This window comes from Scatophagus argus, chromosome 9 (genome assembly GCF_020382885.2).
Source record: "Scatophagus argus isolate fScaArg1 chromosome 9, fScaArg1.pri, whole genome shotgun sequence".
In the NCBI taxonomy this organism is placed as follows: Eukaryota; Metazoa; Chordata; class Actinopteri; family Scatophagidae; genus Scatophagus; species Scatophagus argus.
The window spans coordinates 8457806-8473815 of NC_058501.1; the positions used below are offsets into that span (position 1 = coordinate 8457806).

At 40.6% G+C, this 16010-nt stretch overlaps 1 protein-coding gene across 12 annotated transcripts in view; it reads left to right on the plus strand.

Annotated features, from left to right (window-relative positions):
• Positions 1–15541, plus strand: part of ulk4 (unc-51 like kinase 4) — a 71592-nt gene extending 56051 nt beyond the window's left edge. For 7 of the 12 annotated variants that reach the window (XM_046400502.1, XM_046400504.1, XM_046400505.1 and 4 more), the window contains 5 exons: positions 2536–2702; positions 4788–4886; positions 7135–7329; positions 11353–11441; positions 15316–15541. In XM_046400502.1, coding sequence (XP_046256458.1) covers positions 2536–2702; positions 4788–4886; positions 7135–7329; positions 11353–11441; positions 15316–15376 — 611 coding nt within the window. In that variant the 3' untranslated portion in view covers positions 15377–15541. Of the gene's footprint in view, positions 1–2535; positions 2703–4787; positions 4887–5571; positions 5659–7134; positions 7330–11352; positions 11442–12667; positions 12822–15315 lie in introns of those variants that run through there. The other 5 variants (XM_046400507.1, XM_046400508.1, XM_046400509.1 and 2 more) reach the window with 5 other exon arrangements.
• Positions 15542–16010: the final 469 nt, after the last annotated feature.

A 16010-nucleotide genomic window follows, 5' to 3' on the forward strand; every position in this document is an offset into this window, starting at 1 on the left:
TTAAATTTTTCAGTCCGCAATCAAAGAGTAATTTTAGTGTTGATTAATTATGCAGCTGTAAAGCCTGCTTGATTTGTGGCTGAAATAAATATCAGGAAAGTTCAGAGAATTTATTTGATTTGAGTTTGTTTTCTTCACTCAATTTAGTAAAGCAGTTTATAGTGATCGCAGCTATTCTTAACATATACTAACGGAATAATATTATTAACATACATGAGCAACTATAACAGAGTTTCATCTGAACAGCTCTGCACTGTCGGATCACATTAACAGTAGAAGAGGTCTTTGCTTGACTGAACAGCCCAAAGTAGAGCGGTCTGTTTATTTAATTATGAGGCAGCTTGACAGTGTAACAGTACATCTCACTGACAGCAGGCTAGCTTAATAGCTTTCTAGTGTCTGCAGTGTTGCACTCACTCACAAAAATAAACACACACACACACAACATCTGCATTCTAAATAAAGATCTATTTTCCCCAGTGAAGACTGTATTTTATTTAATTCATTTGTTATTTAACTGTTATTTGCAGAAAAGAAAATGAAGTACAGTGTTGTACTTACTGACAGGCACAGTACACATTTATTGGAACATGTATGTCATGTCAACCTTGTCAAGGCAGAGCCTGTCTGGTCTTTATTAGAGATGTGTGGTGAGAGCACCTTAGAGACCGAAGCCTACAGTAGCTAACTACACAGTTCTAGCTGCAAAACACAGTAGCTTCTGTGTCATGTAAAATTTAATGAGCAAAGGAACATGGTTTTGCACTTTAGTTAGAGCTATTTATTCATGGTTTAGCAAGGGTTAGCAGCTTCACAACGTGTTCTACACTGGACAGTTTTCTAGGGAGTGGTAAAGTGAGATGACAGGGAAGGCTAGAAGATCGGAAGAGAAGAACAAAATGTATTTTGAGATGAGCATCTAAATTGACTTGTCTTTTGTGGTTGCTTTTGTGCTGGCATTCTGTGGACTTGCATGTGTTGATACTATAAGATTGTCACAGCTGAATTTCGACCCATGTGGCTCCAAGTTCTGTTTAAATAGTTGAATGTCAGATTCGCCTGTTTTTCTCTACTGGGCAAATCAGTGACAATGAAATGCTACTCGGCCTTAGATGGAGAGTGTCCCCCATCTTGTGCAGGAGCTATTGATCCACTGTTGAGTGGAACCACAGCCTGCAGCTACATTTACTAAAGTTAGGCTCAGTTATACTGTTATTCTTTATACTGCCAACCGGAGTTTCTGTCAGAAAAAAATGGCGTTAGTCCACATGTCCTGGAACATTTCACTGTTTCAGACAAATGGTAGAAAGTCCAGTCAGAAGTTATCTGAATTTAAAAACAGTTCACAGAAACTGCAAATGTGGTGCATCACCAGCCCAAGGCTTTGGTATTTGACAACCTGGAATGAGACTCAACAAGCAGCTATCTTTAACACAATTCAAATTTTGCTTGTGTTCACAGAAAGCAATGTGAATTTTCACCTTGGATTTACGCAAGTTGTGCCTGTGGGATCATTTGTTTTTGTTTTTCTCAACAGGCAGAATACCTTACTGTACATTAGCTGTAAAGCTCAAAAGTAACCAAACTAAGTGACGCGTTCTGCCTGTCTGTCATCTCCTTCACTTCGTTGGACCATGGACACGAGTGATGTGTGGACTTTTTTTTTTTCATACCCGCATCCACCAGACCTGTTATTACAGCCAATCCGCACCTCTCAATGCACAAAAATATGTGCTAATCACTGACCCAACCCACAAACTGTCATCTTTATGCATTGTATTAACACTGTTGTCAGGACTGAGACAATGACAGCATCAAGCGCTGCAGCAAGGTGCAGATTCAGCTGATTCTTCCTCTTTTGTGTTTCTCCTCCACAGTAGTGGAAAGATCGACGTTAAATAAACAGGCAAATAGTTCCAAGTGCTGTACTTAATTGATGAATAGCAGCAAAACAAGTAATTTTCACATATACACACACAAAAAAATAAACAAACAATCCCTGTAATTCAGAGAGAGGAGAAGAGAAGATGAAAGGTGGATGATTGTACACAAATGTTTTTGTAAGTTATTCATAGCTTCCTCTGAATTTTGTTTTGCCACTTATTGCAAAGGCCAACCTAAACCCATGATATTTTCTTATAAGCTGGCCCTAACTCACCTGACCCATAATCTACAAGATGTAATTTGGACTGGTATTCCAGAATTTATGGAATTATCATAACAGAAACTTATGTGTAGGAGAAAGAGGGAGGTTGTTGGTTATTTGTTGGAATTTTGAGATAAGTTGGTTTGATCAGTTACAAGCTATGAGGTGGATTATTAAATATTAATGAATTAATGTGCTTGTGAGCAAACTGATATTTTTGTAAATATTACATGTCATAGTTGCACTGGCGAGATGGGCAGCTGAAGTGTTTCATGTTAGGGTCTGTTGTGATACTTCTGCAATCTTTAATGTGAAAATAAGGGTGCCAGCAAGTCAATGTATCCACAAATCCAGTAACTTTGTCCAATAATTTTTCTTCTTCTGCATAGACCTAATCGAGGTTGTGGTAAGCACCCTCTCAGAAGCTGCAGTAGTCCACCTGGATGGGGAGGAGCAGGCTGGGAGGAAGGTCAATCATCTTTTGTTACAAGCCCTTCTGGAACTGCTTCATAACATCCTAAAGCAAACATCTGCTGTTGTCCGCTCTGCACTGCAGGTATGAAGCCTTGGCTAATGCCCTCTCTTTAATAACAGTCAACAAGCTCCGTAAGAGCAAGGCATTGAACAGATAAAAACATGCACTTAAAAAATGTACCTTATACCACTGTCTTTCATTTCTTACATGTGTTAGCACTGTATTTTAGAGGGTGTTTTGCACCAGTGACAGATTATGGTCAATCACTTGCCGTCACTACTATAATGCTGTTGTATTTGGCAACAAATTGATGCAGTTTGAGTAACTCAGTAAACTAAATACGAGTCACCTCACCTCTTTCTCTCACATAATAGCATTTCATCAATGAAAACCCTTTGGTTCATAAATGCACATTCATTCATGTCATGTTAATTAATCAGAGGTTCATATGTATGTTATGTGAGCTTTCACAAAAGTGATTACATGAGAGAACAACACCAGTTCTATAAAATTAGACTGATTTTCGCTAACACCACATGAATGTATTAAGACCAGCAATCAGATCTACAGCCTCATCCCAGCCTAAATACTGTATGCCAATTCTCATACATGGTCCCATGTCTGGCCACACTCTCAACAGCAACACTACTGATCGTGAGCTTTCACTCTGTCTTATTAACTACCCCAAAATCTGTCTGTGGAGTAAATATCAATATTTACTTTGGTTAGTTCTTAACCAATATCCTTACAGAGTTCTAACTTCAGTGTTATATACTCATAAATCACTGCATTGCTCCAGTCAAAGAACTAACAGCCAAAGTGGCTTTTCTTGTAATTTTTTTTTTTTTTTATCGTATATATTTTTCGTGTGATTGTCAGCTGTATGCCAATTGTTTTGTTGTATCATGGACCTTATAGGCTGGTGTATTTCCCACATTGATTCACCAGTATTTACCAGTTTCATCTCTGCTGAGCACAAAAACACAAAGTCAACTCTCTCAAAATGTTGCCCTTGTATCATGTCCCTAAAGGCGTGTGTGTGTGTGTGTGTGTGTGTGTGTGTGTGTGTGTGTGTGTGTGTCCATTGATGTGTGCATTGGAAGCCAGCAGTTTTAAGCAACTGCAATATTGAAGTTGTGGACTCAGGAGAACACGAATGAGGTCCTGGGTCCCAGAGACACACACACACATACGCACACACAGACATACACAGAGGGGCCTGTCTGGTTATGTCCCTGCGGCCTCATTATCACCACTGGCTTTGTCCTCAGCTTGCCTCCCTACACGCACACATCCGCATACACTCACATATAGACATACACACCAGCCCCCATCTCCCCATAGTGTGCACCCCAGCCCAACGCATACATATTAATGCCTGGACAGACGGGGGTGGGGGGGGCTGAAGGGGAGGCGGGCTAAAAGACTGAGTGGAAGCGAGAAGGACAGAAGAGGGAGAGAGAAGGATGCAGAGACTGAAGGAAAGAAAGAGATTGAAAAGGGAGCAAAAAGCATGTGCAGTGGAAATCAATTCTGTGAGAAATGCAAAGCTCATTAAAAAGGAAACTTCGGCCCAAACCAAATTCATTTGGGTAATAAGGTCTGATAAGGAGAGAGGACGTGTCTCGACCACTCTCCCCAAACTATTACTCCACTGGTCGAGAAAGAGTCAGAGATTACATATACTACCGAAGAAAAAAAGAAGGGAGTGAGAGAGAGAGAGCATAACACAGAAGAAATAACTTTGGAAAAGAGAGGAAGAGAAAATATGTGCCAGCGTTAATCACATTATTCCACCACTAATTGGCCTGAAGTTCCACTGTAGGCATGAACTGAACTAAAATAAGCCAAAGTGAGGAACAGAGCTGCTAATTGAGGAGGTGAGAAGACTGAAGTCCTGATGAAATGCAAACATGACTTCATGTGACAAATAAAAAAAAATTGTTCAGCCTGTGTTGTCCTGAACACATCTTGTGAAGTGTTGCAATAACACAACGCATGCAGAAAAACTACTCCTCGTCCATCAGTCTGTCAGAATCTGTCTTGACAGGTCTCTGGATCCATCATTATTGACTGTCAAATCTCTATAAATGATTTAACGTGTGTGTGTGTGTGTGTGTGTGTGTGTGCGCGCGCATGTACGTGTGCGCATGTGTATGTGTATAGAGCCAGAGGCTATCTTGTCCAGTAGAGATGGAGGCAGCAGAGAAGCTACTCCTGGAAAACCGACCCCTGAGCCAACTCAGCACACACCTCATTCACATGGTGAGACAAACACACACAGAACCTGCGTGTGTGTAAATGTCCTGCATGCATACATAAATATTTTCTGTATTTGTTTCTGCATGCATGTTTTTGTACTGTATGTCTTAAATGTATGCCAGATACGATGAAACAAACTGAATTTATGCTTATTTATTCAAGTGTGTGTGTGTGTGTGTGTGTGTGTTCATGTTGTGTCAGAAATGTGTCTCGGTATGATTTGTTACTCGTGTAATATTTTGTATAAGTTAGCAGGCTCTGTGATATGAAAAGGTCTGATAGAAGGAAAAGATCTCTGGTTCAAATTGAAAGAGATGCCTTATGCAGCAATTTTTACTAGTTGCTAATACCCAGCACTGTCACTTCCACTGGGAGTGTGTGTGTGTCAACTTAGAGATTTTATGATCCTTTTCGTTTCACAGTGGGTCCCTCAAATGAGTTTGAACTGAATGTAACATTCTAGTTTGATATTCACTTCAGTGAAATCTAAAGGTAAAAAAGTGATTTCATGAGAGAACAACACCAGTTCTGTAAAATTAGACTTATTTTCACTAACACCACATGAATGTAATAAGACCAGCAATTAGATCTACAGCCTCCTCCCAGCCTAAATATGTCAATTCTCATACGTGGTCCCATGTCTGGCCACATGCTCAACAGCAACACTACTGATCATGCTTGTTTAAAGGTCCAGTCTGTAGGGTTTGGTGACATATAGAGGTGACGTCACAGATTGCAACCAACTGAATACCCCTCGTCTCACCCTCCCCTACAATGGCCACTACAAATAGTGGAACGCCCTTTCTAGAGTGAGTTATCTAGGTTTGTCTGTTCTGAGCTAATTTAGAAATGTGGCGGTGCAACATGGTGGACTCTGCAGGGGACTCGTTCCCTCCACTGATATAAAAGGCTTATTGTGAGGTGACAAAAACACAGTGTCTCAGTTTTGGGGGTATTATACACTATTGAAAACATAACTATAAATACTGGATTTCAGCCTCTATAGCCAATAAATGCAATATGCACCTTGCACATTGCTCTTCTGTTCAAAACAGATGATTATTCTATTTTGCAGAAGTTATTTTACCACAGTTATTACAAAGTGCCAGTAAAGAACGTGATACAATCTGAAAAATAGGAAGATAAGAGTGGATATAATCTTGGCTTTTGCTGAGAGAAATGTGGAGTTGTGATTGCAGTACCCGGTCATACATTCACACCTTCTGGCACTACACACACCGCTGAGGACTGAATAATGACTTAAAAATCAGATATTAAAAAATAATGGGATGAAAAATAAGTCCCTCATCTGTTCCTCTGTGCACACAAAAATCTCAGAATTATGACTGAAGTGCTTCAGTCAAGTTACAATCAAATTTATGTGCTGGATAAATGGTGGTCTTTGACTCTTGCCTTCTGTAACTTTATTTACATTAAAGCAGCGACTTCCAAAACTGGGGCTGCAATGAATAATGGGAGCTCAGGAGTTGCAGAAGATGGAGGGAAGAAAGAGGTGGAGAGAGGATGCTGCGAGGCATCCTGGGAAGTTGAGGACTTAAAGGGAAGGGGTGGGGGGTTGTTGGGGGGGCGGGGGGTGGGGGGGGGGGGAGTCAAGAGACACAATAGAGGTTTTTACTCATACTTGACACATTGAGTGCTGGGTGGGCGTCTGTGTTTTTGTGTATGAGAGGGTTGAGGGGGCAGCTGACACACCCTTGGCCTGCTCAGAGCCCCTTTGCCCCATGGGAGATTAGTGGGATAGAGAGATCAGGAGCTGCTATATAATCCCTGAATCTAATATAATTAAAACTGCAAAACTTGCTTGGGTTGAAAGAATGCAGTTGTGAAGAATAGTGTCTTTGACGAATAGTCAAGTGTTACAGTTTACTCAGTGCGTTAAGTTAATTACTTTGGAAACGAGGTTCGTTACCAGTAGCGCTTTTGCAAAGGTGCACATGGTTTAGGGTGAACATTGATCCGCTTGTATATAACATTTTTTATACTACAGATATTTTTGTGAACATAAAGCTACAAAATATAGATTTTTAAGTACTGAGTATTTATTAATCTTAATAAAAATTCATCATCAAAGTGTGCTTTAATACCCCAACCTAGTTTGTGTGCGGCAATCACACTGAGAAGGGTTTAATCATCTCTTTAATCGCCCTTGTTTTGGCCCATAATCAACAGCAGCCACAGTAATGTAAATAGATTATCATTCCATTTATTAGCTGATTTTCTCTCTGTGTAGCTGTCGACTGAAAACCAAGAGATCTGGGAGGAGTCTCTTCAGTGTCTGTCCCTGCTGGTCCAGCTATATGGAGGAGAGGGATATGACTGCCTGTCACCTTCCTGTTTGCGAAGTTTTTCACACATGCTGCGCACAAACATGCACACCGAGACCCCCCGAATCCAACGCACAACACTTAGGATCATCAAACGCCTGGTGAGTACACTGCACATTTAGACACACACACACACACACACACAAAACCAGACCAACACCTATGTACATCCATAGAAATTTTTACACTCAGGTCAATGTTGCTTGTTTGACATTTTATCAGCCATCAATGTGTGTCCCTGTTCAGTTGCCAGCACTTGTCAAATAACAGTATTGAAGCATTTTTTAATACTACAAAATCTACATTGTTGAAGAATCTTGGCCCTATGATTGTTTTTATACTTTGGGGGATTGAAATATTAATGGCCACTATAGAATGAAAATACTGGAGTAATACAAACAGATTCATTGCAAACACAGACACACTCAGAGAGACAGCCCTGCTGTGCTGCTCTTCTCAAAATAGAGTACAGTTTCACCAGAAGTAGACTGACAGATGGAGCAAACCAGAAAGGGAGAAAAATGTTGGTTTGTATCTGCCTGTCACTCTCTGTTCGAGTGTCTGTCCAATTTTGTCTGATAGTCAAAATGATTCGTAGTGCAGACCAAAGGCTGACTCATAAGAGAGCACAGCCCTCAGTAAAGTTGGAGGAGATTTAGTGAAGCTTGTCCCCAAACATTCTAAATAAGATTGGGTCCACATGGTGACATAGCAAAAAACTGAAGCAGCTGTTGCTACAATTCACCAGAGTTAGACAGGTGCTACCAATCCCTAACAGAAAGACACAACAATAAAACAACGCTGCAACTATTCAGTACTGAGAATTTTAATTGACAGTCTGACTCATCCCCTTGAATTAACTATGGAAGTTAACTAAAACCACACCACATTAGACAAAGCCAGTTATTCAGCAATCAAACAATACATTTGAATCACATTTTGCAGCTTAGCCTTTCCAGGAAATTCAGGAAGTGAGATGCTTTTGTGTAGCATGGGAGAAATAAGGGCATGGAAGTAAAGCATTTCACTTTGACTTCAAAGATCAGGGTTTGCATCCTTTCTCAGGCTGTGAAACTGTGATGGCAGCATTTCAAGGAGTTTTGGTTGCCTAAACTTTAAACATACTTAGGTTGTCATGGGACAGACACTAAGGATTAAGTTATTTAAGAAATGTTGAATGTTTAAAAGATTGTGGTTGCTGAATTTAAACCGGGGCTTTGCAGTATTGTCTAATATCAATCTGAACAGTTCGGCTTGGCCGCAGGGTGGGGACACAAGGTCAGCTTTGAGGTTTTAAAGAAAAACTAAAATGAACATCTTATGACCATTTACTAAGTTGAGTTTATTTCTTATCAATCAGTTGCCAGAGAACAATATGGACTTTTGAAAGAATGCAGCAGACATTCATTATCCACAACACTCACCTTCCTCACAGAAACACAGTGACACACTTTCTCTCTCAGACACACACTTACACACCCAGACAAGTGCCTGCCCTTCAACAAAGGCTTTTTAATTATCTTTCATTGATTTCAGGGCTCTGTTAATCTCAATCAAAGATCCCACTAATAGCTTGGAAACTGCAAAAGGAGGGGGGGTGGCAATCAAGTCTGAATTAGTGAAATTTTCAACTTGCCTTTTTTTCAACACACACAACTTGGAACGACTTGAAGGGGAGTGCTAATTAAATGAAAAGGGACTCATAAGAAGTTGTCAGAGAAATAAGCATTTATTTCTTTTAAAGCAGTTTGATTTTTAAACATAGTAGTCTGCCTCTGGTTACATAGAATTTATGGTGTGCAGTGATTGGTCTCTTAATATGTATGCACTGTTCTTTCTTTCTCAAGTCCCATTCACCCAGCAGAAATATTTTTTATTATTAAGTATTATGTTTCTGTAAATTGTGTTCACACACAAGATGACAAAGCTGGATCAGTGAAGCAGTGGCAGGCTGTTTGGATGGTTGTTGTTAATGTTGTCCTGTGTTTCTTCTTACACTGTTAATCCCATCCACTGAGTCTCCACAATATCAAAGCATGTTATGTCCAGTTATTGTGACCTTTTACATGTTTGAGTTGGCAACATGGAAATTATTTATCCATCAATTCTTCAGTTGGGATTTTCAGTCTAACTTGCAGAGTTTGTTCAGGAATGTCCATATGGGTCAAACAGGCAAAACAATATTTATTCCTATTTAAAGCTTCTATAGGTTTCAAATTTGAACTAAAAAAACATTCAGGTTGAACAAGTTTTCAAATTCTTTCATGCAAGATCTGTATTCTGCAAAATTCACTACTCTTGTTTCTCTCTGCAGTTAGGCACTTTGTCACTTGTTTGACGCAGCATCTATCATGACGGTCCACTGCTGTCTTCTGCCTGTCTGTCTGTGCCTGTCATCTGACTCTGAGCTCAGTATTATGGAGTCAGGGTGTTGGTCAGGTTGAGAGGAGGGGAGGATGAAGGGGGAGGAGAGGGCAAAGTCTTGGTGGAGAGCGGGGATGGAGAAGAGATGATGGTGTGTGTGTGTGTGTGTGTGCTTAGCAGTTGGTTTGCAAGCACACATAAAGGCCCTCTTACCCTGATGGAAAAGTTGATGTGTGTGTGTTTCTGAGAAATGTAAGCGAGTGATGGGAGCGTCTTTGTCTCCTCCTAACCCTGTTGCCTAGCAACAACCATGCTGTGTCGCTGCAGAGACAGAGGTGATGATGTCACCAGAGATCAGAGGGAACACGTTCACCAAACACAGACACACATCCACTCAGTCACACATGCATGAACAAGTGCACGCTCGCACACACATGCACACACACTTTGACCAACACTTAGAGAGACACAAGTAAATCCAGTTTTTATTATTTACTGGTATACATTTGTTTCACAACAAACTGTCACCATAAGATTAAATCAGATATTAACCCAGAACTTAATTTGGCTGTCAGCTTAAACACTTTGAACACCCCCGTTTTGAAGTGAGAGCCATCCTTAACACACACCCATACACACACACACCACACATACACAGCATTCTGTCGACCAGGTGTTCCTGGGTGGGCGTGGAGCCTTGACATCATGGTGTGAGGATACGTGTCGGGACAAGCATAAAAGCAGGGATGACAAAGAGAAGAAACAAATAATGCAGTGAGGAAAGTCAGTGAAGGAAGAGAGAGATGGATACTGTTGGCTGACTAATCCAGAGTGGTGCACAAGTCCAGCATTAGAATCACAAAATAAATTTAGGAGGAGCAGGAAGGAGAGCAAGATTCAAAATGATGGACTTAGTTTTATGTGGAAAAGCTCTCCTGTGACAGAGGATGTGTGTGCATGTTTGTGTGTGCATTCAACTGGACTTTTGGCAGATTAGCTCTTTTATCAGTTTACTTTGAAATGGCATTGACAAATGAGTGTGATGCCACTCAGCAGCTGGTTGTGGTAACTTGCAAAATGATTCTGTGGTTCTTATAATGTAATCCATGGATGATTTTGAGTGTTGATGTGAAAGGATGACAAATAATGTGGAAAATTATGTTTCTGATGCACAAATGGATCATCACTGGTTTCTTGTTTTTGATGAAACAATTTTTTTAGTTGCTTTTCCCTCCTCTGATTAATCAGTCCTGCAGCCTAAAACAAGAGGATAGAAAAAACACAAAATCAGAATTATCATATTTTCAGATCATCAAGCTGCACATATCTGGAACTGTTGTTTCCAGCTAGTTGTAAGTGTAATGTTTTAACTTTTGGCAGGATGACTCACCGTAGCCTGCAGGAGATTTGTAAGAAGTGTTGTCTTTTTGGCTCTAAGATTCAGTCACTATCACTTACACATGTGAACACATGGTTCAATTTTAAAGTAAAACTTTCAGTAAATTAAGTGTGTTTCCTGTTTTGTTTTCTCACATGTCAAAGCTCATTTGATACACAGTGATACAATGTGTTGGAGGTCATTCAGTGTGTCATCACCTCTCTGTTTTCACAATACTACACTGCCAGACTGCAGCAGGTGCAGCAATGCTGCAGTATTTATTTATTTATTTATTTATTTTTTACCTATGTCAGACCCATGTCATCACATCCTTTAGTCTCACTGTCTCTTTCACTTTGTTCTTACTTCCTTCCATCTTCAGGTGCAAACTACAGAGCGATCAGATTGGTTAGAATGTCCTGAAGGAGTGCAACTAATGAGTCTGCTGCAAGACACAGCTACATCCAACAGGTGTGTGTTTCTGCTGTTTAAATGTGTTGGGGATGTCTTATTAAACAAAAATCCTTCCATTATTCTATTTTAATAGAACAGATGCTTTGCAGAGATCTCAGCTTGACAAAATAACCATGTAACTGGTGAAAAACTGTTCATCTACGGTGCTCATTTCTGTAAGTAATGCTGAAACCAAACAGGAGAAATCATCATGGTTTTAAATTTATCTCCTCCTGCACCTTATTTTACCCATGTCTGAACATGTCTATGTGTTACACATCAAAACTGATCTTTTTAGTAGTTAGATGAAAGCATTCAGGCTTCTGACAACAGAGAGTCAGCTTAATGGCTTACAAAAGGCTGTGTGATAAGATCTATACATATATTAAAAAACAAAACTGCACCTTTTGTTTGACAGTCTCTTGAGGTCTCATATCAATGGCAGGAAACATGACCTGCACTATCCTCACACACCTGCCAGGCACCAGCTTCATCTTGAAGCCGAAAGAGATTTTAGTCCCTTGTTTCATGAGAAACCGTGCGGTCCCCTCTGCACTCATTTATAACAAAATCATTGACTTTCACTGTGTTATCGATGAGCTTAGTGAGATCTACTGCAATGAAGGCTGTGACATCTCAGACACACATAATGCAAATTTTACCTAAAATGCCCAAATTGTGAAATGCTGTGTGTGTGTGTGTTGTTTGTGCGGGCACCTGTATCTTTGCATCTGGCTGCCTTTTATGAGTATGCAGGCCGAATGTGTGTCCTCTCTTTGAGCCGAGGGTTTTGTCGCTGTAGAGACCATGCTTTCTTTGATCTCTTGATGTATGAGACCAGCAACCTGTCACACACACACACAGACCCAAACACACACACACACACACACACACACACACAATGAATATATACAATTGCTTTCACCCCTTTCTGTATACAAACCCTCTGTTTCTCAATCACACACACCCTGTCAGATTGATGATAAAGGTGTATTGTTGTCCTGCTATAGAGGCCTCTCCTTCCCTCCACGCCCTCTCCCCCTCTTTTCTCCTCCATCACCCCTTTTCTTCCCTTTTTGTCATCTTCTCTACCCTTTTCTCGTCCTCTCTCCCCCCTCCATTTTTTTTCCTTTTTTCCCTCATTTTCTTTCCCTTTCACCTCTTTCTTTCTCTCTCTTATGCTTTCCCGCTCCCACTTCTCCTCTCCCCTCATCTCCTCTCTCTCCTCTCTCCCACTCTGGCAGATGAAAGCAGAGATCAGCTCATGCCTTTGAAGTGGCTGAGACTGGCACACTCCCACTGGTTTAGTGGTAGGAGGAGGGGAGCAGAGGTTTTAGGAGAAAGGGCAGGAGATGAAAGGAGTTATGAGGAGAGAGAAGAGGAGGAGAGGAGGAGGGGTTTAATTGAGAGTATGAGAGAAGTTGGGGCAGATAGAAAAGAAGGAAGAAGAGTAGGAAGGAGAGGAGAGAGGAGGTCGGGGCTGAGATCCTAACCCAAATGATGTCATTCAGCCTTTACCATGGCAACCTGAGGAATGCCTTTTCAAACCCTCAAGTCTGACCAAGTGTAGAAAGAGAGGAGGAGCGTCACTCACAGTCTTCCATACTGAAGAAAAGCCATGAGGCCCAAAACCTGATCCTTAATTCATTTCTACGATCAGTCAAACATGAAGCCATCAGCTGCACAGTGCACTAGTATCTGCTCAGACGGCTACACAACTCTTCTTCAAACACTCAGCTCTTTGAAATGGTGGGTTCAACTAGAATTTATGAAGGACTTCACCAAAACGCCAATGTTAATGCTCAAAAACTATACTGTCAAGTCACCTGGTGCTGTTTAACAACAGTACAGCACTCTTGTGGTCTCATTGTATCATTAAACTAATAATGTTACCTATTTCAAAGGCAGTCGTCTCTAACCATGGGTACTTGTACCTCAGGGAGTACCTCTGCAGTTACCAGTGGTGCATTTAAAAAATATAAATGGTGATGAGTGTGTGAAACCAGCATGCCACTCCAAATGGTAGGAGTGCAAATGCAAACCTACTTGGAAAGAATAGATAACACAATTCCAGGTTCACTTAGTCTTGTGTGAAGAAATAATTGTAAAATTATCCACTTTTATGTAAGTGATAATCTTAAATAAAATTCATTCAAAGGAACACATTTGGAACATGACGAGTTGATGAAGATGCACTTAGGCTTAACTTTGGGGAAGGGTGTCAACCATCTCTACTATACGTTTTATGACTGTTCTATATTTGATTCCCCTAATAAAAATACTGCACTGCCAAGCATTTAGTTGCCTCAGTGTGTTTCACTTAATTTTAGACATGTCTTCATTCTGTCACAGCCAAGGGCAGGTTTCAAAACTTTCTTGTGAAAACTGCACAGGTGCTGAGGGTCACATTGTAAAGAGATGGAGAAATGTCCTCTGGGGACCAGTGGGATGAACTAGCCTGCCATAATCCTGTGCAGAATCTCTTGACATGAAGAAAACAGATTGGGGGATCTGTTTGTCAGCCAAATCTTGCTGTTAATTCTTCTGGCTCCATCCCAAATGGTGGAAAATATCTAAATTTCACACAGAGAAAAAGTTTTGGTGCAGAGGCCAATGGTGTACTGTAATGTCAAATCAATTATTTCATTTTCCGCTGTCCTCCGTGCAGATGCCGAGTGTCAGTTTGACACTGTGAAAGTTGGTCCTAAAACTTTTCTGGATCCAATTTATGCCATCCAAATTTGCAAACTTTTCAAGGATTTCTTAGGCCTTTGGGATTCGTGTTAATTAGGTTAATTATGTTGGTTTTAATCAACTGAGAGGGTGGGCTTCTGCTGGCCTGGCTGTCAGGCTGCCCTAAAAGACACCTGGGAGAAAGAGAAGAAGGGGGGAGGGCAAGGGAGGGAGAAAAGAGAGGGAGAGAGAGGAGAGATAGATGGCTGACAGCCTGTAGGGTCTGAGCACCTTGGATGTGTTCAGCAAGCCACAGTATTTTAAATGTATGTATGTTTCTATTTTATTTTGTTCAAGTGTTAACTATAATATCTATTTCAGGGCAACAGCATAAATAGGAAATAATTTAGAAAAGAATGAAAAACGTCATGTGAGGATAGAGGACAGAGATAAATATGAACCAACTGAATGGCAACTCAACAAGAAGGCTGATGAAAGAAACACTAGACTGCATCCACTGTTCGCCACCAGTACTGAGACGTAACATCTGCCACATACAGTATGAAGGATAGCACTGGAAGTACTGATGGACTCTGGTTTGGCAAACGACCACACAAAGAGTACCAATTAGAGTCACTGGTACAATTTACATGCAACCAGGATCATTGAGACCTCTGAGCTGTGAGTTTTTGTTAAGTTCACATCTGCAGGCAGAATTTAGAGCACATTCTCCCACAAAGAATGAGGAAAACTAAAATCAGACGGCTGCACGTCTACCTGAGTACCAGTGCACAGATTATGTCAAGGTCAGGATTTTAAATGGCACTGTGAATGCTGAGAATTTGCCAAAAGAAAATGAGTCAGAGGAAGGTTAGATAAATGTAGGGCCACATCAGAGAAAGACTGAATGAATTATTGTAAGCAGTGCATAAACCCTTTATGAAGAGTTTAAAGAATATATACAAGACACTTTTGCCATTATTAGATGGGACCTAATGGGGGTAGACAGGAAACGAGGTGAGAGAGGGGTATGACAACATGACCCTCAGCTGGAATTGAAGTGTGGATGATGTGGTTATGTGATATTCCCGTCAGCAATTAAGTAGTCAGGACGACCATCATTTACACCTTTTTAAGGACAATGTTTTATATTCTTTATGTTGCAAGGGAAGTAGTTTAGCTGTGACACAGTGATTAACTTTTGTTTTCTCTGTCGAAGGTGTCCTGTTGATGTGGTTCCACTGGCTGCTGAAATCCTCCAGGAGATCTCTGGATCCTAAAAGCCTTTCAGCAAACTCGAAGCATTTCACCATTACACAACTTTAGACATACAAGATACTTATGACTGGTAATCTTCAGGTATCCTTTTCTGATTAATCAGAGAGATGACTGTTCTTTTAGAATGTTGTGAGTTTTGGATTAAAATGTTTGTAGTTATTTATGTATTACATGTCTTGGTTAATCTGAGTTCATTAGTAGAAACTGGACTGGGCATAAACATTATGATGGAATAAGCATGTATATTGGTGACTGCTTTAATTTTAACTTGGTTTCTGTATGAACCAGTGTGGAACAACTTTGAGACAGACTCCTAAAAGCTTTGAGACATGACTAAATCTGGTATCAGAACTCTCAATTAATGTAGCTCTGCATGACTCTCATCAAATGTGCAAACTGGATCAATGACGGTAATAAATATCGCTGTGTCACTAAAATAATTTGACAGCTCAATCAAAACAACCATCCAGAGTCCATCAGAGTGCGCCGGATTACTGCATGAATGTTAATTCAGACTGTTGCAGACATGACAGCGTTGGCCTCTGGGTTTGTATAGACACTTCCAGTCAGCATTAATGCAGGAACATTAGCTCATTAGTTCATGTCTGCTATCATATGCGTCATGCGTGTCTGTAA